The sequence below is a fragment of the Notolabrus celidotus genome, chromosome 20 (assembly GCF_009762535.1).
Source record: "Notolabrus celidotus isolate fNotCel1 chromosome 20, fNotCel1.pri, whole genome shotgun sequence".
NCBI classification, from domain to species: Eukaryota; Metazoa; Chordata; class Actinopteri; order Labriformes; family Labridae; genus Notolabrus; species Notolabrus celidotus.
The window spans coordinates 9,533,747-9,558,240 of NC_048291.1; the positions used below are offsets into that span (position 1 = coordinate 9,533,747).

Genomic DNA, 24,494 nt, shown 5'->3' on the forward strand with positions numbered 1-24,494 from the left:
AGCGTCACATTTGTTAAAGGAACAGTTTGGACAGGTGCGTATTTAAAATGTGGGGATTTAAACCCAATTAGCTGGACCATCATTTGACAGTCTTTGCCATTTATTCCCACTGAGAAACACAGCTGGTGAACGAAACAGTAAACAGAGTGAGTGTCAGACAGTGAGACAGGCAGCTAGACGGGTTTGTGAGGGTTCCTCCCTCCTAAAGGTATGTGGTCCAACAGGTTTCAGGTCTGAAGCTCTTTACAGGAAAACTGCTCCAAACGTCTACTGACGGAAAACTGAGGAAAACGAGAATACTGAGCTGACTCTGGTGCCTCCATGTTTTTTTAAACTCTGTGGGAATAAGTGACTTTTTCTTCACACACACTGAGGAGCCTGCAGGTATCTCTAGAAGGACTCACCTGAGCTGGACAGGTGAGAGGTAGAGGCTCATCCCCCTCACAGTCAGGATCCACAGACGTCCTTCCTGCTTGGTTTCTGTTAACTTTTTGGTTGTAATGGCAGCTCTGTCGGCACTATGGTTCACTGTGCTGTCTCTGCTGCAGCTGATCCACTACTCAGTCTCCCTCAGACTCCAGCCAGGTAAACACACCTGTCCTCTTTGGTTAAAGACACAAGTTTCAGCCTTAACACTGAAACACAAACTCAGTTGCTCTCCTGTATTGTGTGACAGTGTATGTGTGTGGTGTGTTCTGCTGCAGGAGGTCCAGTGCAGGTGGATGAGCAGTCAGCCTCCTCGTTCCTGTCCCGCTCTCTGCTTTATAACAGCTGGGACTTTGAGCTGGTGGTGGCTGACAGTCTAGAGAGGGAGTGTGCGGAGGAGATGTGCAGCTACGAGGAGGCCAGGGAGGTGTTTGAGGACGACGTCCTGACGGTAAAACAGCTGCTGTGGATGTCCAATAACATGCACTTAAACAGAACAGGAAACTGGACTTTAGTGACTCAGCAGAAGTTTTTCTTACCCCCAAAACTAGTGTTAACTTTGTGAAGTAGTTCTGCAGTGACACAGAAATCAGACATCCCTTTAGTTGAATAATGTTTGTAAGTTTCATATGTGATGAATGGCGGAAACAATTAACACTTTAAAACAACATTACATTTTAAAAAATCAGCACAGCAAAAATTCAGAATTCTGAGATTCTGACTTTGATCTCAGAATTCTGTTTAAGTATTTTTTCAGAATTCTGACTTTTTTCTCACAATAATAAAAAAAATGTTGACCTTAATATGTTTTTTTTCCAGTGGCCCTAAGCCTCTTCTGTAGGGATTAGGGCAACTGAAAAAAAAAAATTAAGGTCCAATATATATATTTTTTTGTTTTTGTTCTAAGACAAAAGTTAATATTCTGACTTTAATCTCAGAATTCTGACTTTTTTCTAGAATTCTGACTATTTATCAGAATTTCGGACTTTTTTTTTCAGAATTCTGACTTTAATCTCAGAATTTTTTCTCAGAACAAAACGATAAAAATGATACATATTTGACCGTAATTTTTTTTTCAGTGGCCCTAATCCTCTTCTGTAGCAAAGTACAAAAATTTCTGGAAACGTCAAAACAATCAAATCACATAATTTAGGTTTGTTACATTTGCAGACACAGACTGAAGAAAGCTGCAGCTTCTGTTTCATGAAAATTTGATCACCAGAATTTTGAACTAAACCTGTTCCAGCTGTCTTATACGGGCTGCTTAATGTTTCTTTTCCATTGTTTTATGAAGCTTTCTGATTAAATTGTTGTTTCGTTTTCATTTTTAGGAAGCATTTTGGACCAAGTATGTCAACAGTCAGGGTAATGCTTTAAGATGTTATCCATTGTTATTCTCTGCTGGCTTTAGTGTTGTGTTTGTTGAGCAGAATGGGTTTTGTGATGACTGACAATTCATGCTTAACATACATTCAAGCTTTAATATATCTGTAATGCTAAAGTCAAGTCCTCAAGGTACACTTCTTCTTTTTGTTGTAATGCCTACAATCCTTATTTAAATCCTTAAATATCCTCCTGAATGTGAGTACGGCCTCAGTCCTTTCTGAATTCTCAAGTTATCAAGTTTATCTTTTGTAATCCAACCTCTGCAAACTGTAGTTAAAACCTTGAGTAACCTGAGTAAAACCTGTTGTGTGTGCATGCTTACGTACTTCAGAGTTCAGATGAGGTCACATTCAGAGCTGCATGAAGTTTAAGTTCCAATGTATATATTTATACAGCAGGAGTTATGATTTGTGACACAGGAGCTGTTTAAGGGTTAGTGGTTTGATGTTGGTGATGTTTGTGTGTGCAGAGAGTACCCCTAGAGTGGATGTATCCGGGCTGGTGGCGGGGATCGTGGCGGTGTTGGTGATTGCGCTCATTGCCACCGTGCTGGGGATCTACTGCTACAAAGCCAAGAACAAGGGGAGGCACGGAGCGTCCCAGTAAGTTCACTCTGATACACAGATAACTAAACATCAGCTTCAGGCCCCTATACAGAACCATATTCCTAGACCTCCAAAATGTATATAGATGAGAAATCTGCTGAAAATGTTTTCTGACAGGAGGATGTATTTAACACGTATACTCTTCTGCAGTGTAACATGTTACAGTCACCTGATGGCTTTGGTTGCTTTATTTTTACACTACAATATTAACTTGAGGCGTTTTTCAACAGCAGGAACTTTATCCCAGAACTAGGGACTTTACCCCTGAACTACGTGCGTTTCAACCGGAGGAACCAGGGTCTAAAGTTAGTTCAGGGTTAGATAATCTCCCCCCTGAAAAGCCCCTGCTTGGGGGGTAGTACTTTCCAAAGGTCCTGGGACTTTCTGTTGAACGTAACAGTGTTTATGGAGTTTACACAGTTGTTGAAACACAGATGGAGTTCCTGGGAATTCAAACTAGTTAAGGTTTTTTATTAAGATTTCAGAATATTATTAAAACTTTTTTTTTCTCCATACGTCACTGGCCTGATTTGCACAATCTACCCGGGACTTCAGCCTGTGGTCAAAACGCAGACAACAAAGGGGCCACAAGAACCTTTTAGTTCCGGGGAAAGTAGTTATGGGGACTAAAAGACAACGGAACTCTTGGTTGAAATACACCTTTGGTGATATTTCTTACAAGACAACTAATGAAAACTATCATAATTTAAAGAGAGCCTAAATTTGGGGCTCTTGATTCATTAGTTTTTAATTTGATTTTAGTTTTCTATTAATCGGCGCCATTCCTCATCTAGTTTGGAAGTAACCTTCTCTCATTCATTTTAATGCAATCACGCAGGTCTTTCTGTATTCAGTCATTCATACATTCCTTCAATGTGTCAAGAAAACTGTTTTTTCATGGTGTAGAGAATCTTTAGCTGCAAGGGAAAACCCAACAAACTTTTTTTATGCTTAATTAATTCTCAGGGGGGACTTCAATTTTTTCACTCTGTCATTGAACACAAGTAGTAACACATAGACCTAAAGATGTGCAGGACACTCACTTTTATTTGATTTACTTATATTACGATTGTTGGTTAACATTTATTTACATGGATTTCAAATGCAAGCCCAGACTGAGACATTATTTATAACAGCTGCTAGGGGTGATTTTGGATTTTAGTTTTTAATGTTTGAAATTCTGTACTTGACCAAACCTCCCTCTTTGATGACATTCAAGTTTTTCTATGTTGAAGTCTAACATGTTTCCTATGACAGTAGTGGGGTGGTTTAGTCACACCAACAAGTATGTGGTGGTAATGCACCTTAATACTGGCTTGAAATGACAAATTTCAGAAATCCGGGTCATAACTGCCAATAAAAATGTGCTGATTGGACCTGACGCTAGATCACCTCAGAACCACTTTCTCTGATACATTTTAGACATCCTCACAGTGAGTGAATCACCATATTTACTTCCTCTGAGTGTGACCTGTGTGTTGTTCTGTAGAGTTCCGGTGAGGCTGGCAGCAGACGGACGTCCGGCTCCAGAGACTGTGCCGTTGTCTACAATCATCGCCCCCGGTCTGCCCAGCTACAACGAGGCTCTGCACCACAGTGGGCAGCATGACGCACCCCCTCCTCCATACTCAGGGTGAGAGGCTCCAGTGTTCATATGCACAGATAAGACAGTGTGTGTAGATTCAAACAAAAGACACTACAGAATGAAGACATTCAAAAAATATCACCTACATTGTTCCCTGGCAGGGTGGTTACTGTAGCACCTGGATGGCCAACACCACACCAGTCTCACATCAGGACTCATTTAAAACAAACTTTAATACTTATATATTAAAACAAAAATACACCAAGAAGTACGAGGATGTATGAAAACCTAGTAAAGAAGTGAAATACAGAAAAACTGTTGCATTGAAATACAGAAAAAAAAATGTATATCCCCAAATTAATTAATTAAACCGAATACATACACAATCTTATAGCAGCTTAGGGGCTGGTCCAAGCCTGAGAAAGCCTAAACCTAAATGGTACATTTGTATTCTACAGAATAGTATTAGGAACAGGAATGAGAAAAACAATGAAATTGATTTTTTTTCCATCATGCACTTCAAGAAAAAAGTTTGAAATGCAATTGTGTGAATGGTCAACTCTGGTCCATGAAGTCTAGTTAGGGGAATGACTGGCAGCTATGCTAACTACCAGGGCCTCAACAATTTACTAAATTACCTCACTTAAGCTTGTGTGTTTTTTTCCTTCTGACACACAGGCAGTTGCTGCTAAATCTTTTCAAAGTCCTAATAATGACAACTAGTTTATGAGATAAAAGGATATCATTTCTTTTCTACTAAAGATGATAATGAAGTACAGTTTCACCAGTTCATCTACTCAAGGCATTTTGTAAAGGCAGTCACGTGCATTGCATGCTATGGTCTTATGAGGTCAATGTTGTTTATTCTGAATTTTTTGTAATTGACATAATATTTTTTGTTTTTTTTAAATAACTTGTATGCAATTGTGATGCTAATAGAGGATTTTTATGTTGCACTGCTCATTCACCTTCTTTTTTACATTATACTCTGGGGATTTGGGGTCCCATTTTAGCTCAGTTGGTGGAGCAGGCACCCCATGTAAAGAGGCGAGAGTCCTAGTTGCACTGGTCGCAAGATCAATTCTCTGTCCTGACATGATTCTATACATGTCATCCCCCACTCTTATCCACATTTTCAGTCTTCCTCCAGCAGTCTCATTCAATAATGGCTAAAAAAAAGCCCTAAAATAACCTTACTCTGAGGATACACAATGCCTCACGTGTCTGTTGTTATGCCCAAACATAAAATGGGCCTATGGGTTTTACAATAATCCAGAAAACACATTAGAATACCCAAATCCATGGTTTTCATTAAGACACAAAAAGAACTAAACAATTAAGGATCAACAAAATTAACAAAACACAACAAAAGAACAAAATCCTAAGGTGAGGAGCCAAACACAGTACTTCCCACTCCACAAGCCCCGTCTTTTACAGGTAGCACTTGTTTTTATAACACCTTAGACCAGGTGTTTCTGATTGCCAATCATTGATTTCACCTGTGGGGTTGAGCGACAGCAGAGGGAGGAAGGGGACAAACAGATGGAGAAAACTACAGCTGTAACGCTGGCATATGTTTATTTCATCAAATATAATAAGTGTGATTGTCCAGTGTCCTCTTACAGCAGCAGTTAATCTCACAGTGTGCTGCTGTGCCTGAAAAAAAAAAAAAAACATTGTGCAGAAAAAAAAAATCTCACAAAGGTCTCTCCTCTTGACACAGGGGGGCGCCTCAGTGATAGCTGCTCCAGAAGAGAACAACTGAGGGTCTGCTCAGCCTCCTGGTTCTGTGTGATGGGCTCTGGTGGTTTTATGAACGTTGAATATTACATGTTTGTTTTACTGATTGTATTTATAAGTGACAATAGAGGACCCAGTAGATCACGCCTACAAGGGGCTGTCCGTGCTTTAAACCGCTGCTGCGGAGGGGAGGGAGGGGAGGGGGGGGGTGGGGGAGGGGGGGGGGGGGGGGGGGGGGGGGGGGGGGGGGGGGGGGGGGGGGGGGGGGGGGGGGGGGGTGGGGGGGGAGGGGGGGCATGTTTGTGGCTTGCACTGTACAGGTAAACTGTTGTTTCTTATAATAAACCACAAAAAGGCTTATCTGCAGTCATTTTATTGCCAGAGCACAAAAAGAGAAAAACATGTTAAAGTCTGTCATCAATCTGTAACAAGGCTGCACATAATTGACATATCCTGATGACTCATTTAGCATTTTTGTCTAGCAAATACGTCACATATTTAATGTTTGAACTACTTAACTGTTAGAATTTCCCACTTTCATATTAGGAAATTATGAGTCTTGTTTTTTTCAACTATTGTTTTTGACTGAAGAAAAAAACTGGGTGTCTGCTTAGGGAAACTGATGAGCATTTTCTGAAACTTTCTTACATTTTAAAGGCTTTTAATTATATATATATAAAAACAATAATGTGCTGATAAATCAATTCTGAAATCAAAACCATGAGTTGCAACCCTGATGTGTGCGTGTTGCAACTTGTGTGTTTGTTCCAGCTGAGCTCTGTCACCACCACTGTTTCTGTTTTTACTGTGTACAGTGTCTGCACACTGCGCTGCTGCTGCTGCTGTGCATGACAAATCCTATGTGTCTGTGTGCGCGCATGTGTGTGTGTGCGTGAGGGAGGGAAGGAGAGGATGAACGCCAGCCCAGTCATTCCTCTTAAAAATGGCGTCTTGGTAACAAAATGAGAGGAATATGCTGAGAGAGAGGAGCAGCAGCAGCAGCAGCAGCAGCAGCGGTGATTACTGAGGACGGCGTCACTTTGGAGAACGCGGAGCATCTGTTGTACGGCCCCGCAGCTTTACGCACGAGACAATAGACAGTGAAATATATGGGGAGAGGAGGGAGGAGGTGCTCCTGGCTGCTGTGACCCCCTCCCCTCCTCCTCCTCCTCATCCTCTCCTCCCTCCATTCCTCCCAGTCTACAGGCTCGTCAGGCGCAGAAATAAACAGGAGCGAGCGCAGAGAAGAGAAGACGTTCCTCCCTCCCCTCCCCCTCTCCTCGCTATCTGTCCATCTTCATCCAGCCCTTTCTTTCATGGAGAGGAATTATCCCGCTGCAGGGTTCGGAGACCTGGGGGCTGGGACGGGATGGACGTACGACAGATCGGCCAAAGCAAGGTAAGACTCAGTGTGCAGAGCTCTCTGTGTGAGGGGGTTCTAACAATGCCTCAGATCTGCCTCTGCCTCTGCATTCAGAGCAAGGCTGCACGGGGGCTGTACGGGGCTGCACGGACACCGGGCTCACTCAGGTACAGCCAGCCGTATTGTCATCCAGGGGGAGGGGAGGGGAGGGGAGGGGGCTGTCTCCAAAATGCACGGAATGCAATGGAAGGTTGAGAGTGATTCTGAGACGGAGCAGAGGAGAGGAGGGGGGGATGGGTTTGTGAATGTGAAAGCACAGTGTGTTATTAAAAAAAATGTCAGATCACATGTATGATCTGGCTCTGCATTGTCTCGCTGCAGCTTTTGTCTGCTCCGGACTTCACACAGGATGACAGCAGATCCTGATTGGTACTCTGCTAATTGGCTGGAGCCTCAAATCAAAGTGATGGAGCGATGCACGCACAGTTGCTGTCAGCGCGGAGAACCAGCACTCACATACAGTACAATGTAAAGAAATATGGGCTGAAAAGATAATCAGCTTTAGAAAAATATAAATGTTCTGTTAGAATTTCAAACTGTTCCCTATAGCTGTATTTATCAAAGCAGCAGCATTGTGTGTGTGTGTGATTTACTCCTTACACTAAATCTGATGACATCCTGCCTCATTATTAGTAAACACTTCTTCATAATCATATCACGTGTCTGTCAGATGATTAATGCATGTAACTTTATTATTCCCAGCTGTGTTATTATCACTCACTTTCAGTTCAGCCAGTAATATTTACCCGACACGGTATCATTTCGTGTCAGTGAACGCATCATGTGTGTGTCAGTGAACGCATCATGTGTGCAGCTGCAGCAGCATCAGATTCACGTTAGCATCTCTGTCAGACTAGCCTTAGCAAACAGGCTAATTATCGTCTCACACTGTTTCAGCTTTTGCTTCTGCGTTTAGTGCTAACACACTCCAAACATGAATGTGTGTGTGTGTGTGAGTGTGTATTAGTGAGTGTGTCCGAGCTGCCTCTGTTCGAACACAACACACCAACATTTCTGTACTGTGTGCTGGAATGAAACGAGGCCTAAAGCTAACTAGCTACTGTTAGCTTTGCTTCACGTTAGCGGTCGCCTTGACAACCACATCAGTCTTCCACCGTGTACCCATAGCTATGACCCATACTCCACAGAGCTCCGTGCGCCCCATAGACCGTATAGGTGTAGCCATATCTATGACCCATACTCCTCCGACAGGGGAGGATTCAGGCATGGGAGGATTATTAGACCGTACAATGGAGAAGTGTAAAAGAAAAAGATATGGGAGTACATTTGCCTCCGCATACTAATTGAACAGTGTGAGATTATTCATTTCTTTATATGGGTTGTTTCATTTGCAAAAAAACGTTCTTGATTAATTTGCAGAACTAAAAAGGACTTACATTTTTTTTCAATTGCTTAAACACGATTTTAAAAACAGGGCCCATTTTGTCAAAACACTACACACAATTCGCACAACCACACACACAAGTTGCAGAACACATCAGATCCTTTGCAAATGAAACACTCTTGTAAAAACTATACTTAAATTTATCAAAACCACAATTCGTAACTATATGAACACACGTTCATATGACTTAATTCTGTTTGAACCAATTACACACTGCTGCTGCCAGCCCTAAGACACTTTTTGCACTTTCTACTCCTCATTGATAAGAGTAATGTAAGTGAAGTACACAGAGAAAGAGCAAATATACAATAAATTCACCAAACACTACACATGACCAATGCTGCAGACTGATGAAAATATCATTTATTTCTCTCTATACCCAAATCAGTCAACATGTCAAAATGGAGAATCACAATAAAACATGTCACAATTTTTATGCCACATACAGTAGCGTGCATAACACTGTAAGCTAAGCAAATATCAGACAACATGAAATACTCTATCTAGTCTCAGGTGAACTCACCTGCTGCATTTTTATAGTGCTTAAACCTGATTGGTGTGTCTACAATAAGCAATCATGTGTCTGCGCACCTGATGGCTGTGTTTAACAATCAGCTCATAGGTGTGGTGATGTGACAGTGCTTTGAATTGCAAGGAAGTGACATCATGATGTACTTCTGTGTCAAATGTATACAAATGTGGTTTAGTGTTTTGCAAATAACTATGTGCATTGTTTTGCAAAAGAATGAGGCTGACACTGTGCTTATAATGGTGCAGATCTGGGCTGATGTTTTGCTCCTTGAGTGTAAGGTTTTGATAATTGTGTAATACTTTTTTAATTTTAGTGTTTATTCAGTCGTAAAAACTGTAATGGAATAAATCACATAGTAATGTTTTACTCAGATTTACATTACAGTAATATTTATAATAAGCTTATACCGATTGATAAAAAAAAAAAAAAGGTTTGCGATGGTCCTAATGAAACAGAAGCAAACAAATTCCATTGAGTTACAAATGCTTATTTGATGCAGTGTATAGTAATTATGATAATTAGACTTATCCTACTTTATAGTAACAATCATTGGAGTAATTAGAAAGTAATTATGATATAATTAGCACCTTTCACATCAAAGGTGCAATTCAAAGTGTTTTATAAAATACAGAGTGCTTCACAAATGAGAAATCATGCATGTTAAACAGAGGGTCAGCAGCAATAAAAATACAATCCCTATTCTAAAAAAGTTGGTATTTTAAAATGTTCGTTAAAACTGAATCTGATGGTTTGCAAACTATTTAAACCCATATATGATAGAAATAGTGCTTAGACAACATACCAGAGATGCCAGCTTTTAACCCTGTGCTGATAAAAAGCTGGGTGGTGCGTCTTCTCTTAAGCGTGGAGGGCATTACATCTATGATTCCAAAAAGAATGTCAATTTTTTTATTTGTCAGACCACTGGACAGATTTCCACTTCGCCTCAGCCCAACTATAATGGGCTTGGGCCCAGATAAATTGCCAGTGTTTCTGGTTCATGGTTAGTGCTTTGCATGATACATTTTTAACTTGCATTTGGGGACACAGCAATTAACTGTGTTCACGGACAACTGCTCTTAGAAGTGATTTTAAGGCCCATGCAGCGATAGTCTATAGAGTCATGTATGTTTTAATGCAGCCCCACCTGAGGGCCCAAAGATCTTGGCCATCCAGCATTGGTAATGATATTATGTACCGTAGATTAGGGATGCACAATATTGGATTTTTTGCCGATATCCCATATGCCGATATTTTACAACTCATTTAGCCGATACCAATACCGATATTTTTTCCACACACCTAATTGAGATCATCAATTCTCTTCTGTATTGTAATTAGCATACAGTATTATGGTGATTAAAAATTTTGGCCAATTTGACATTTGACATAGTAAGTAAACCTAACCTCTGTTCACAGGGAACATGTGAAAAGTGCAACTGTACAGCAATTGAACCCAAATTAAATAAAATGGTTTACTCTTTGACAGTAAATGTGCCTAAATTAGTCAGCTACATGTACCTTACAGAATGCTGCTTAAATTCAAATTAAACTTAAAACATGAGTCCAACATGTGTGCAGCAGCCCATTATTTTATCTGTTAATTATATCGGCATATATCGGTGTGTTGGCTGATTTCTGATAGTTTATTTTTAAGCCAATATTATCTGATACCGATAATGTGCCGATAATATTGTGCGTCCCTACTGTAGATGATAAAATCCCCAGATTCTTTGAAATTTTAAATTGAGGAATATTATCGTGAAATTGTTGAACTATTTGCTAAAACAGTCTCACACAAAGTGGTGAACCTCTTCCCATTTTTATTTTCCAGAGGTTCGTCCAGAACAATGCAATGCCCTATTTGTACCCAGACGTGTTACTAACCTGTTTTTTTTTTTTGCATTACACAACTTTTTCCAGTGATTTGTCCCTGTTCCAACTTTTTTGAAATGTGTTGCTGGCATCAAAATCAAAATGTATTTATATTATTATAAAACTATACAAAATGTCAGTTTCAATGCTTGATGTGTTTGCTCTATCTTTAATTGAATATAGGTTTTAAACATGTTCAAACCATCCAAATCAGTTTTTGTCAACATTTTACACAGTGTCCCACATTTTTTGGAGGGGGGGGGGCGTGAGGGTTAGGTTGTAGTCAAAGGTAAGTATTATAATAATATAGAATAAGTTAAACATAAATATTAGATACATTTTATAATGACTGCCTGTGGTGTTTTCCACATCGGTTGATTTATAAATTCCAGTCTGAGCATCCTTCAAATCTTTAGGGATTTTTATGTTTTTCATTCTGACTTAAGTTGTGAGGCTCAGACGCAACAGTTGCATAATGTCCACACATACTGTACAAATACAGTATCTAATTTCTTGTTGTCTGTTGGAGTAGGTGGACGATGATGTGTCCTGTTGTCTGTGCTTCCATAAGAGAAGAGTTGAGCAGCAGGAGATGACACACTGAGAGCTGCCTGCAGCAGGAAATGAATGGATGAGGTTGACAGTACTGTAGTAGGACAGAAGATCAGAGGAAACAGGAGTGAGAGAAGCTGAGGAATGACGAGAGAGAGACTGAGTCACCAAGAGAAGAAGAGAAAGTTCAACTACATTTAATAACTAACATAAAAAAGATAAATGACTGCTGCTGATATGTAAGCATTTTGTTCATTTGTATATAAGTCTAATACATAAATGGAGACTTGGCTTTTGCTGGTTTAAGACTGAACTGAAACATGTAACAGGCTCAATATGAACACCTTTTAATTAGGGTATAAACATTTATCTGAGAGATTTATTTTGAAGGAATTAAATAAGGTGTATCAAGTTAAACCATCTTAATGTTTGAAGTCAATATTTTTCGGTTAAGGACCACCTCAAGAAAATTGATTTCAGGCTGAGGAACGAGCTGTAGAAACCAAGCCAGAACAGTTTGATAAACTAGAAGCTACTAGTTCTATTATGTTATAATTCTGCTTCCATTTGTATCATAGAAGGATAATATAGAAGTTCTGTTTATATAACAGAGCCTTCATGCCTTGTCAGAACATGAGAGGAGGAACAAGATCGAACTGGAATGAAACTGGGTTCTTGCAGCAGCAAATAATGAAGACGGAGAGAAACACTAACTGTTAGAGTAGCTGCAAGTCTCAAAATATGGCTGCTATGCAGCTCATTTATCTTGTGCTTTTAATTACTGAAGAAAATATGCAATTATTTAGTAAAAGTCTGTGTTTAATTTGATACCACAGAGAATTTGAATCTTGCAAAAAACATTGGAATTATACAAATATTGGTTCAGTGCTGCTGTTGTAGTGCTCTTCACTAATCCCTCCAAAAAATCCTGCAAGTCACAGGTTTTCACTATATTTCCTGCCGCTCTAACTATAAATTAAAGTTTTATTTTTTTAAATGCAAATGCACAGAAACAGGAAAGTGTTGTTTTAATGATCCCATTTAAATGATACCTTTAAAATAAAAACTGTAACAGCTAAAGCCTTCATACTTTTTGCCTCAGAAAGGTAAATGTTGCCGATGTCAATTATTATCACCTGGTTTGTATCTGAATATTGGATATATTCTTTCAACAGGAACAGATGTGTGAAAAACCCCATTTATTTAGGTACAGTTTTATTTGTTTCCTTGTCCCCATCAGCTTGATTGTGCTCCTGGTCAGAAGCACTGACTTGATGCATCCATGTTGTATTCAGTTTGTTTTATCAGTATCCCTTTACAAGAGCTTTTCTGTCAATTCTTAGAAAACGTCCATCTGGCCTTTCATATTGAGAACTCCCTGCAAAAATCACACTGTCAGACAGATTTATTTTTGATTGTCTGAATGAACAACAAGTTCTTGTTTGACATATTTGCAGAACTCTGTGTGTGATCCTCAGCCAGCAGACCATGGAAATATTTTTTTCTCTGAAAATCAGGAATGCACATATATGTTTACATTTCTAATGTTGTTATATAGACTTCCTAAGAAGTTTCAAGATGTATGGAAATTGGTGTCACCCAAAGAAAGGCAACATGCATGATGTGCAACCGAACAAACACTCCTACGAACAGCAGCTTCTTTGCCTGTATGTCTCAGCCTGCAGAACATCTCCACCCAAGCTGCTTTAGAAACACAACAAATCAGAATAATGCAACCAAACTATATAAAAGAAATATATTCAAAATTCATACAGCGTCAAAACGTTTTAACTATTAGAAAATGTATATACCTAAATATTTCTGCAGTGAAGTAGTTTTCAGAAAAACAACCATAATACCTAGTTTTTGCCAAAGTAAATCTTTTAGGCTGCTAAACTGGGTTTTAATATTAGCAGTAATGATAATAACATGGATAGAATAAGGATAGAATTAGCTTAACAGGCAATCATAAATAATATACAGAGGACCATTGGCCCTAAAAGTGATTGAAGTTATATTGAAACAGCACAGATAAACTAAGTCTGGGGGAATGAATTCCAGTCATTTTCAAGGGTGATATCACGAGGAGGTTTTGGTTGGGGGACCTAAGAGGTTGTACTGCGGTGCAGGAGGTTAAAAGCTCTGAAATTAGAGTAGTGGCTAAGCCATGAAAGTAATTGAAAGCATCTTAAAATCGATTCTAAATTTAATTGGCAGAGGCTATGGACTGAGGCTAAAACTGGTGTATTGTGGGAACTGCAATTTGTCCAAGCTTGACTGCTACATCTTGTACAAGTTGAAGACATGTCCAAGTGTAAAAAAAAATTAAACAGTAAATTATATTTGCTGCACAGAGGCTGAATTAGTTATTTTGCATTTATTATTTATGAAACATTAAATAATGGGTAATCAAGATAACATACATGATAGACGTTAGATTAAAAAAATAAAATCTACAGAGAAGTCTGGAGGTTTGAGTCCAATATATATTCAATAATATTAAAATGGAGATGATGTAACAACTCTGGCTGTAGTCTGAGCCTGTAAACTGACTATTATTAAAGAGAAGACATATCAGGGCTTGTTAGATGAACTCTTCAATACGGAACGTCAAACATTCTGAATGGACTCCTGAACTGCCGAGTGTGACCCTTGCTGTTGTTGTAATTAAGGGTCCATATTTAAGTCTAACCATACCTCAATGTGGTCCTCAGCCTCATGTATGGAAGCTCCAGGTCAGCACACCCGGACTCGGAGCTGCTCCACCGGCAGGCGTATGGCACCCCACACCCTCTACAGGGCTATGCAACCAACCACCACCCAGGAGGCAGTAGACAGGCTGGAGCATGGGGTGCACCTGGACGCACGCTGGGTAAGATTCACTCAATGGTGTATCTGTAAGATTACAATTTGTTGGAGGTACACCACAGTTTGTATTTAGATGGTGATATCTGTTGCATTCTTCGAAACTTGTCTATTCATATTCGTACTGACTATTAAACACATTTCATTATTACAGTCTGCATGCAGCAAAGAGGCAGAATGTAAAAGCATGGGGGCAATTTAAGGCAAAAGTATGTATTAGACGGGGTCTGTGTTTTGTTGCCAGGGCTGTCGGGGCTTTTTGATGCCAGCCTCCACCATGCCAGCCCCTCGGGTCCAGACCCCTCCGTCATGAATCTGATTTCAGCCCTGGAGTCCCGAGGTCCACAGCCCCCACCCTCGGCTTCCTCCCTCCTCTCGCAATTTCGCTCTCCCTCTTGGCAGACTGGTGAGTGTCAGCCTGTTATTGCAATGCTACTGTTGAAACAAAAACAAATCGAGTCCTATCAGTATGATATATACTATTGTTTAATAATTGACAATTTGCATTGATTGTATTTGCATAAACATCCCCAAATTTTTTTTTATTTTTATTCTAAAACTGTAAGCATGACAAAATGTTAAATTGATTGGTGACTTACCTTGACCAACACTGTCTGTGTAATGTTGTGTCCTGTAGCAATGCATACTCCTGGCCCGGCGGAGCTCTTTATATCAGGAGCACTTCCGGGTTCCAGCTCCTTCCCCTCCTCCTCAGCCCTTTCTGCATACCAGCATCCTGGTTCCTTCTCTGGAAGATCTTTCACTCCCTCACTATCCCTGCAGGACACACCTACATTTAGCCCCACCTCCAATGGTTTACTCTCCCCCCATGACCCCCTGCTGCACATCAAAGCACCCTCTCAGTCCAGCTTAGGCTTTGACCGTTTGCTGTCCTCCCAGAGCGTCGCCTACCGAGGCTCCCAGGAGCCTGTTACCCCAACCCAAGCCCCCCCCTCCTCCACTAGTTGCCACCTGCCCCCTCCCCAGTTCAATCTGCTGTCCTCTCAGCTTCACAACCAGTCCCAGCTCTATAACGCCTCAATGTTCTCCTCCACACCAGCCTTGACACCTACGGCCCCACCTTCAAGCCAGCCTCCTCCGGAGAGGGCAGTTTCCCGACAGGACAGTGTGATAAAGCATTACCAGCGAACATCCCCAGCCCAGTCCTCAACACTTCCCCTACAGCAATATGTCAGCTGTGGTGGGTCATCAGGCTACCAGCAGATAGCGAGCCACCACCGGCACCCTGGATTGTCCTGCAGTCCCCTTGGGGAGCAAAGCCCATCCTCTGACCCTAAGCCCTCACCAAGGATGGAGCCCAAAGGATATCGACCTATCATCCAGACTCCCTACACCTCCTCATCCTCCAGCTCAACAGCCTCCTCCACACCTGGCACTAAGGGATCCAAATGTTCCAGTTCTAGTAGTGGCTACTCCTCGTCTGGCTCAGCTTCATCCTCTTCCCGTACCCCACACACTCCACCATCAGCCTCCTCAGCTTCCTCTTCATCTTCTTCTAGTTCCAAGACAAGCAGTGGCTCCATGTCTGCTTCCTCTCGTCCCCAACCCCCACCTCAGACAGCACCTACACGTGCACCCCTGCAAGTGGTATCATCTAACCTTGCTCAACAGCCAGCACCAGAACATAGCCTCACTTCATATGGCTCTCCATCAGTGGCCAAATCTAACTTACCAGACCACACCTCTCCACAGCAACATACCCAGTCCTGCTCCCCAAACCAGCAACCACCAACACATATGGCCCAGTCGTATGGGGGCTTCAACTCACCTCATGCCCAGGACTTGAGCAGTGGAGCAGGGGGCAATGGAGGGAAAAACTTCACTGGTATTGGTTCAGGCGGGCGTTCATTTTCTGCTGAGATAGTCTTTGGTGACTCAAGCTATAGCTCAAGAAGAGCAGGTAGTCCCGTCCTAGGGTATGGGAGTTCAGGAGGATCATCAGTAGGTGGACCCATGTCAGGGCTTGGAAGTGGAGTTGGATCATCTGGGAGCGGGGCTTCAAGTGGAGGTACTGGAGGCAGCAGCTCTTACCACATGCCTGAGTCAAGTCCTTCACCCTCTATTGGTTCCTCTATCAGCCGCCCTGGATTGCACTCCCCTGCTTCTGCTCGCCCTGCACAGTCCCCTGGAGGCTCAGGGGCCAACAAATACTTTCCCCCCATTCTCTCTCCTGCCTTCATGTCCTCACCACAAGGATTCCCTGATTCAAGGCAAACACAGAGCCAGTCCTACCACTCAACACCACCTAAGTCAAAATCAGAGGCCAACATGCTTGGAGTTGAGCGACCCCAGGATGCAGAAGAAGATGAGGATGATTTCCTCATAAGCCACTTACTACATTCCCAGAGCTCAGCTCCCCACCCATCCCAGCTTCACCAACCTCCTCAGCAGGCTGGAGATGAAGAAGGAAAGGGACTTACCTACGACATTAACAAGATCTCAGAAGAACGCTACCACCTTCAGAGTGTAATCCGCACCAATAATGCCAATAGTGGGTCAGGTTCTGGGACGGCAATCGGTGATTCAGCTAGTGGCTTAAACAGTCATTTGGAAATATCATCAAAGAAAAATCAGCAGAAGTCAGACTTAACGATATCAAAGTCCTCTGCTGGAGGGCTAGGAGGGGTCACTGACTCTTTTTCTCACTCGCATCAACAACAGCATGACTCCCTGAGCTCTGTGGTCCACTATGAAAGAGGGGACCCCTACACCCAACACCCGCACTCCCAACATTCTCATCACACCTCACATTTGTCCTCACACTCTCAGCACTCCCAAATCTCCCAGCACTCTCAGTCTGCCCAACACACACAACACCCTCAACATTCTCAGCACAGTCATCCCCATTCACACTCACACAGCCACCCTCACATGGACCTGAAGAAGCCCTCAGATACAAATGAAAACACCTACTTGTGTAATACACCGGATGTGCAGCAGGGTTCACAAAGCCGGGTCCCCCTGTCTCTGATGGATTCCCCACCAGACCCTACCCAGCAAGCTCACATGCTGCATTCTGTCCTGTCCCATACTACCCGCACCAAAATGGACCCCCAGCTACCCCCTCCACAACAACAGCAGCTCACTCTGAGCCAGCAGGCGATGATGGGTTCAGCTGGAGGTGCAGGGCCTGCTGGGGTGGAATCCAACCCACAGAGCCAGTCCTCTCAGTTACAACTCCAGCTCCACTCCCAGGGCTTAGATACACACTACAGCCTTGGAACCCAGCAAAGGGACCAAACCCGTCCCAGTCAGAATCCAGTGTCCCCGTTGGACTTGCTTGAGCAAACCCTTAGCCGGGCAAATAGCAGAGACAGTGGAGGAACTCTGGACAGAATTGGGGTTGGGGTGACAGGAAGGGAGACAGGTGGCGGAGACAGACAAAGACAGCAGCACAGACTTACACCTCACCACCATTCCCAACAAACAGCCTCAGACCTTCATGATTTCCTCTCTGAACCGGATTTGGGCTTGTCCACCCCCTCACACCTGCACCACCTCAGTCAGTCGGCACATGCCCTTCCTCATGCCCATCACCAACAGCAAGCACACTCTCACCATCCGCTGTCACACTCTCAGTTAGCCCACCCACACTCCCACCAGATGGCAGCAGACATGGGAACTCCCCAACAACAGCAACAGACCCAACAAAGAGAGCCTGAAACCCAGCTGTCCCACCCCCAGTTAGACCAGCTCAAGCAGCCCCAGTTTGACCCAGTGAGCCCAGTGGGTAAAATAGGACACAATCAAGCTCAGCAACAGCGGTTTGCGCCTCTTTCATCAATCTGCTTCCCAGAGTCTCTCTTACATGATGAAGACCGCTCATTCTTTCCTGAGATGGATGACATGTTTTGTTCAGCTGATTACAAATCAAGCTGTGCTGGGGACTCTGGGGCAGGACAGGCTGCTCAGGAGAGCCTTACCCAGGGTCATGGACCAGGGCAAGAGGGTATGGAGGTGTTAAAAAGAGGAGGTGCTGGAGAAGGCTATGATATGGTTGGACACCACAGTGATCAAGGCTATGGACAGTACTGCCATGGCCTTTCAGGAACAGGAAATGGTAATCTCCACTTAGATCTTGACTCTATAAAGACCCATGAACTTCCATCCACTGTGAACACTGACCAGCTTGGACTCATCCAGTCCCAAACCCCAAATATGGGTTTGACATCAGCAATTCAAGGGGATGGCTCAGTCAACAAGATGATGGGAGCTGTGGGAGTGGGTGGAAGTTCAAGCTCCACAGGTCTTACCTCACCAATATTTTGTTCCTCTCGACCCAAAAAGCTGCTGAAGACCAGCTCATTCCACCTGCTCAAACAACGCAGGGAGCCGCAACCTCAAACAAAGAAAAACTATGCGCAGGAGTATGAATTTGAGGATGATGAGGATAAAGCTGATGTTCCAGCTGATATTCGCCTCAACAGTCGACGCCTTCCTGACCTGCTCCCAGACTTGGTGTCTAGTTGTAGGAAGGGTGGTGGGGCAATGGGAGTAAGTGGGCTCAGTCCACTGATGGGTGACATTGACTTTTGCCAGCCTGGATACTCTCCCTTTGGACAGCCTCCACAACATGCTCCCTTGGAAGGCCCAAAGAAAAGAGGCAGGAAACCAACTAAACCAAAACGTGAAGGTCCACCTCGGCCACGAGGTAGACCACGAATACGTCCCCTTCCAGAACCGCCTCACTGCAGGGGGCTGATGGGATCAATGCCTGGAGAAAGCAAAAGGGGTCGGGGGAGGGGTCGAGGGAGAGGCAGGAAGGACGAAGGACTTGTGGAAATGCATCAAGACATGAATAAAGCACAAAGCCTTCCATATCATCATCAGCAGCAGCAACAGTTGAGCCAACAGCAGCATCTTCAACAGCTTCCACACCAACAACACAGACCACCGGCAGACCACCACCAAACACCCCAACAGCAGCACCACCTGCACCATCAGCAGCAGCATGTTTCCTGTTCTCAGCACCAACCGCTTCATCAACAGCAGCAACATCAGCAACACCATCTTCAACAACAAGAACAGCTACCATCCCTGCAGCTGCAACAAGATCCAATCCGACCAATCAAGGTAATGGTGGACAAAAGCATCAAGGTCTTACTCACCAAGGGTTTTAGATTTATACTTAGAATGGTTGGAAAGTTTGGGTGATAATAAGGGATGTGTGTGTTGAGTCAACCAAGCAGTTAAACATTACCACCCTCTCTGGTCGGCACCAGAATTACTAGGTGGTCGAACTAATTAGTGAGATTTGTATTATTGTAGATCCGAAATGTGTGTCATATATATTATGTTTAATCCCTCCACTGGCCAGGGCTGTAGCTCCAGTTAAGAACTGCTGCTGTACTACTACTCCTATAACGCTCTGCTTCCTGGATGTAAACAAGCACATATGACAGATAGCATCTCATAGTACAGCACAGTGTTGCAGTATTTTGATATAGAAAATGGAGGTAAAGTGGTATGAAGGCAGCATCTGTTTATACCATAGACTGTATATATAATGGACAGCGTCGCTCCGCCTTTTCCCATTGTATGGTTTTGAAGCCAAAATATCCCGTTCCAGAACGCAGACATCTTTTAAATTTTCTGCAGCCAGAGTCTGCGCAGTAGGGAATTTGTGTGTTTTCGCGATAACGAGCTCCGCCCTACAGCGTACCGTCCCGATGTCCTACGGAGTTTCTCTCTACAGCACCTGTCAATCAAAGAAAATCTGGATGTAAAACCCCATTTTTTAACCTCTAAAACTAACGAAAAAGAAACTTTTCAGAAGAAAGAGGCCTTGAACACAAAACAGTCAAATAATAAATACGTATCACCACAGCATACGGATGTGAGAAACGTTCATACGACGTGTATTTATTTTTTAAATTTTGATCGCAGCCCCATTCAAATGAATGGGAGAGACAGAGTTTTTGACCTATACTGCAGCCAGCCACTAGGGGAAGCAACCTAGAGAGGGGGGTTATGGAAGAGAAAGCCTGAATAAATATATCACTGGTACTTTCAGTAATGTAACGTTTTGAGATAACCTCAGTTTGAACATTAGTGTTCACAGATAAATCACTTTCAAAGAAAACACAGCAGTGATCAGAGAGAGCAACATCAGATATCAGAACCTTGGAAATGTTTAGACCCTTGGAGATAACCAAGTCTAGACAGATAGACAGATAGATAGACAGATGTATCTGTTGCAGAGGGAATGAATGATTTCTTTAAGATGTATTTTCAGGCCAGTGGGACTTCATACCGTCTGCCTAATGGCAGTAATTGGAAGGAGTGGAGTAGGGGACGAGAGGGATCCTCTGTGATCAGGGTGGCTCTCCTGATCACAGAGCGGTAGTACAGTTCAGAGAGAGGAGGTTGGGAAGAGCCAATTATTTTACTGGCCTGATTAGTTATGTGGGAGAGTTTTATTATGTGTATAGTGGTGAGAGAGTTGCACCAGAATGAAATGTTGAAGGTGAGAATGGACGGAGAACAGTATTTTAAACCTGGGCAAAGTTAGAATAGATGTTGTTCTGAATGGCCTCCACAAGTTAAGGTAAAACAAACACATAGTTATATGTAATGTCGTGGTATTTCTGTTGGTCTTGTCTTTTATTAATTTAATGTTGTATGCATCAACATAGACCTGAATGTGTCATATTTCTATACAGTATATGTGTGTTTGTGTAAGAACTCCTGCTGCTAATGCTTAGGAGTCTGCCCACGCTGCGTCTCGATGTTTGTGGCCACAGTGTGAGATACATTTCTCTCTGCCAGCTCTGGCGTGACCACAAATTAGATCAGTCTCAGAGCAAAACTGAACCAAATATTCAGGCTTAGCATTGTGGACATTGCTGTAATATATCTCTGCGAAACTACCCCTGAGCCTGAGGGAGTTTGATACAACGAGCATTATTTCCTTAGAGAGTCAGTAACTTGTATATGTTTTTCTATTTTAATGCTCAATTTCTTAATCCATCAACCTTGTCCTTCTCTCAGATCAAACTGCCAGTTCCCTCCATGCTTCCATCAGAGTCCTTATTGAGGACAGACTCACTGTCCAGCACAGATCCAGTTCTGTCTGATGGTTCTGTGGGATCAGCACCAACTCTGGGCCTGAGTCCTGGACCCAGTACAGCCATGGATATCAGCAGAACAGATCTGAACCAGACTCAAGACAAGATGATGAAGCTTCAGCAGAAAGCTGGAGAGGTAAGAGCTTTTTCCCCCATGACTCATCATACAGGAGTGTTGGTTTTAGCCTTTTCTGTTCATCGCTATCTGTGTTTTTCCTGCACTGACAAAGACCCTTTATGGGGCTTCTTCCTGACAATTACTGAACTTGTCAAACTTATTCCCAGTGTGGATGTATTTGTAATAATTTCAAAGGTTTGAAAAGTTTGGCAGGATGGAGAGTACCTTCTTTGAATTCTTGCAGATTTTACCCTGCAGACTTGAATGGACTGGCACTGTGGGATGTGTGACCAAAGCTGAGAGCTTTCTCATCTTCACAGTCACATTATACACAACAGCTTGAGGGGGAGTCGCTTTTTTTACAGAGGGGAGGGCAAAATGACAAATATCAGAGAACAGGAACCCTTGGTCAAAGTCAAGTTATCATTATAGCTGACTTATTTACCCCAAAAAGCACCAAGGCCAAAACCTGTGTACATGATAACCACCTTAAAGTGGTGTAGATCATTTTGTCTAAGTCATTGTATCAATAAAGAAAAAGACAGTTATTTATATTATGTATATACAGTATATAAACTTGATATACATTTTTTATTCAGAGTGACCAGTGTATTTATTTACTGCAACTGCAGAGAACCAGGCTTAAATTTGAAACAGCCTTGTATTAGAGACAAATCTTATATTCTAGTCTGCTTCATTTAGTATTAATATAAACCTCCTAGTACATATAAGTACTCTCTGGTCCAAAGTTATTTCCCTGTAAAAGTTACTCCATCAATTCAAACTCAACACTCCCTGTATGTGTTTCAAATGTGTCTAGAGTTTCAGAAGACAGCATTCCGTCACATTTTTACAAGTCTTTTATCATGAAAAATGTTCGGTAACATGAAATCAAACAAAAGTGGTTGGAAATTCTCCCCGATTTATGTGTAGCAGTGCCATTTGAGTGGATGTTCAGAGCATCAACTTTTTTTTGTCCTTCATTATGTCAAAATGATCCATTGAAAATGAAGCTGAGATATCCTACTCTTGAAAAATAGGGATGTTGCGAAGTTACTGATTTGGTAGTCGTTTCATCCATTTACCCATTAGTCTTAATCTACTCTTAAAGTAAGGAAACAATCTGAGCACAATTTATGAAAAACGTCTAAACATGCAATCACAATCTCAAACTGGTTTGCCAAGTGTGGCTTAAGTAAGCAGAGCTAGCACCACCAGCCTTCAGTCCACATGCCTGTGCTGGTTAGTCACGTGTTGTTGGGTTATATTCCAGTTTAAGCAGACACAGCCTTCTTACAGCTGACAGAAAGTTCAGGAAACAATAATATAGATTTTAATAATTAATTTAACCGACTAGAAATTCTGGTGCTGACATGCTGGGTGGGTGATGAAGTCCAATCAGTTTCCTAGCTATATTAGCACACCTCTTGTGTAAAAAAAAAAAGCCTTGTGAGGAGCTGTTTGGTTGGATTTTTAAATTTAAGACAACTATGCACTAGTGGAGGTGGGAGGTGAAAGTTAAAGTATATTAGTTGATTTCACTGGGCAAATAGAATAGGTGCTGCCCACAGACTGTATAAAATATGGACGTAGTATCTGTGACACCACCCACCTGTTTCTGAATCGCTGTTTTGAGGCCAATTGGCAGCGGCAGCCATATTGCTGCTGTCGAGTGATTGTGACGAAAAGAGGCGGGCTATGAGACTCCTAGCCAACAGCTACAGTGTTCCCGCCTGTCAATCAAGTCAGCTGTGCCTATCATTGGAAGACTCATAATCTAAATATCTTCGAAATTGCAGCATTTGAAAAAAATTCACCCCCCGTACAGTGTGCCGATCAAGAAATTAGCTATCCAGACTACACTCGTCTTTTGTACCAGGCTGTAAACGTGTTTTTTCTGCTGTAAAGATCAGCTCTTTTGAATTGTTGTGTATGTGGTCTCCGGGATTTCCGGAGCCAGCCTCAAGCAGATCCTCAATGAACTGCAGTTTTTAGCACTTCCACATTGGACTCTTTTAGACTGGAGGTTGCCGCTAGGTGCTGCCACCTAGTGACACATGTATGTTATTACAAAATACAGTAAGATATGTACTTCACATACAGGCAGCTGCATATTACTACAATCAAACAGTTACACTTGAGATGAATCATACAGAACTCAGAGAGGGAAATCCTGATTTTTATAAAAATCAAAGTGACGGTCATGTACATATTAGCATTCGTCTTTTTTAGCACCAGCCTTTATTGGTTTGTATTCGAGACCTGATTTTTTCTGTAGTCATTATTTAAGGATGTACGTACATATAGGTATGACTTTGTGATTTATTAGAAGGTCAACTCTGAATAGCCGCTACCTTTGTTATCAGAAATAATCATATGCTTTTAATCATCCTGCATTCTGCTTACCTTTACCTGTTTGTTAAAGTCAGTTTGTATGGGAGATCAGCCAGGTGTTCTTCTTCATTGTGTCACTCTGTGTTCCAGCACATTGTCCTCTTCATTAACCAGGGACTGATGTTAAAGTGCTGATTCAGCTGTAAGGATGGTGAATGGTGTTCACATCTGTACGACTCAGCCCTTTGTAGAACTGCAATTTAGAACAATGCAGCAGGGCAGTGACCCTCAGAGCAGCGAAAGGATTTGCGTCAGTGTATGTGTGTAGAACCAGATATGTCACAAAGACCCCACCAAGAGTCTGCTGTGGTCTGTGGGTGCAAAGGATCTGTAACTAGCCTAAATATTAGATATAATGATATTCTCCAAGTTTATGCTACCTCTGCACTACTTTTTGTTTCTGAAAATGTGGAAACAGTTTGGACACCATACTTACCGCAAGAAAATTCCAGATATTTTGAGAATCAGGCTCAAAATTGTCCTTTTACAGAGCAATAAGA

At 42.3% G+C, this 24,494-nt stretch overlaps 2 protein-coding genes across 2 annotated transcripts in view; both read left to right on the plus strand.

The window, feature by feature from the left end:
* Positions 1-326: 326 nt before the first annotated feature.
* prrg2 (proline rich Gla (G-carboxyglutamic acid) 2) lies at positions 327-4,057 on the plus strand (the record flags this gene model as incomplete). Its single annotated transcript, XM_034711620.1, has 6 exons — positions 327-417; positions 508-585; positions 705-877; positions 1,758-1,791; positions 2,282-2,414; positions 3,907-4,057. Coding segments are annotated over 6 exons (657 nt in total), but the record flags the coding sequence as incomplete, so codon positions are not given.
* Positions 4,058-6,577: 2,520 nt separating this feature from the next.
* prr12b (proline rich 12b) overlaps positions 6,578-24,494 on the plus strand; it is a 29,239-nt gene continuing 11,322 nt past the window's right edge. The window contains exons 1-5 of the mRNA XM_034710557.1: positions 6,578-7,141; positions 14,244-14,401; positions 14,639-14,800; positions 15,032-19,488; positions 21,406-21,618. Of these exons, the coding sequence (XP_034566448.1) occupies positions 7,059-7,141; positions 14,244-14,401; positions 14,639-14,800; positions 15,032-19,488; positions 21,406-21,618 (5,073 nt within the window). The 5' untranslated portion in view covers positions 6,578-7,058. The remainder of the gene's footprint in view (positions 7,142-14,243; positions 14,402-14,638; positions 14,801-15,031; positions 19,489-21,405; positions 21,619-24,494) is intronic.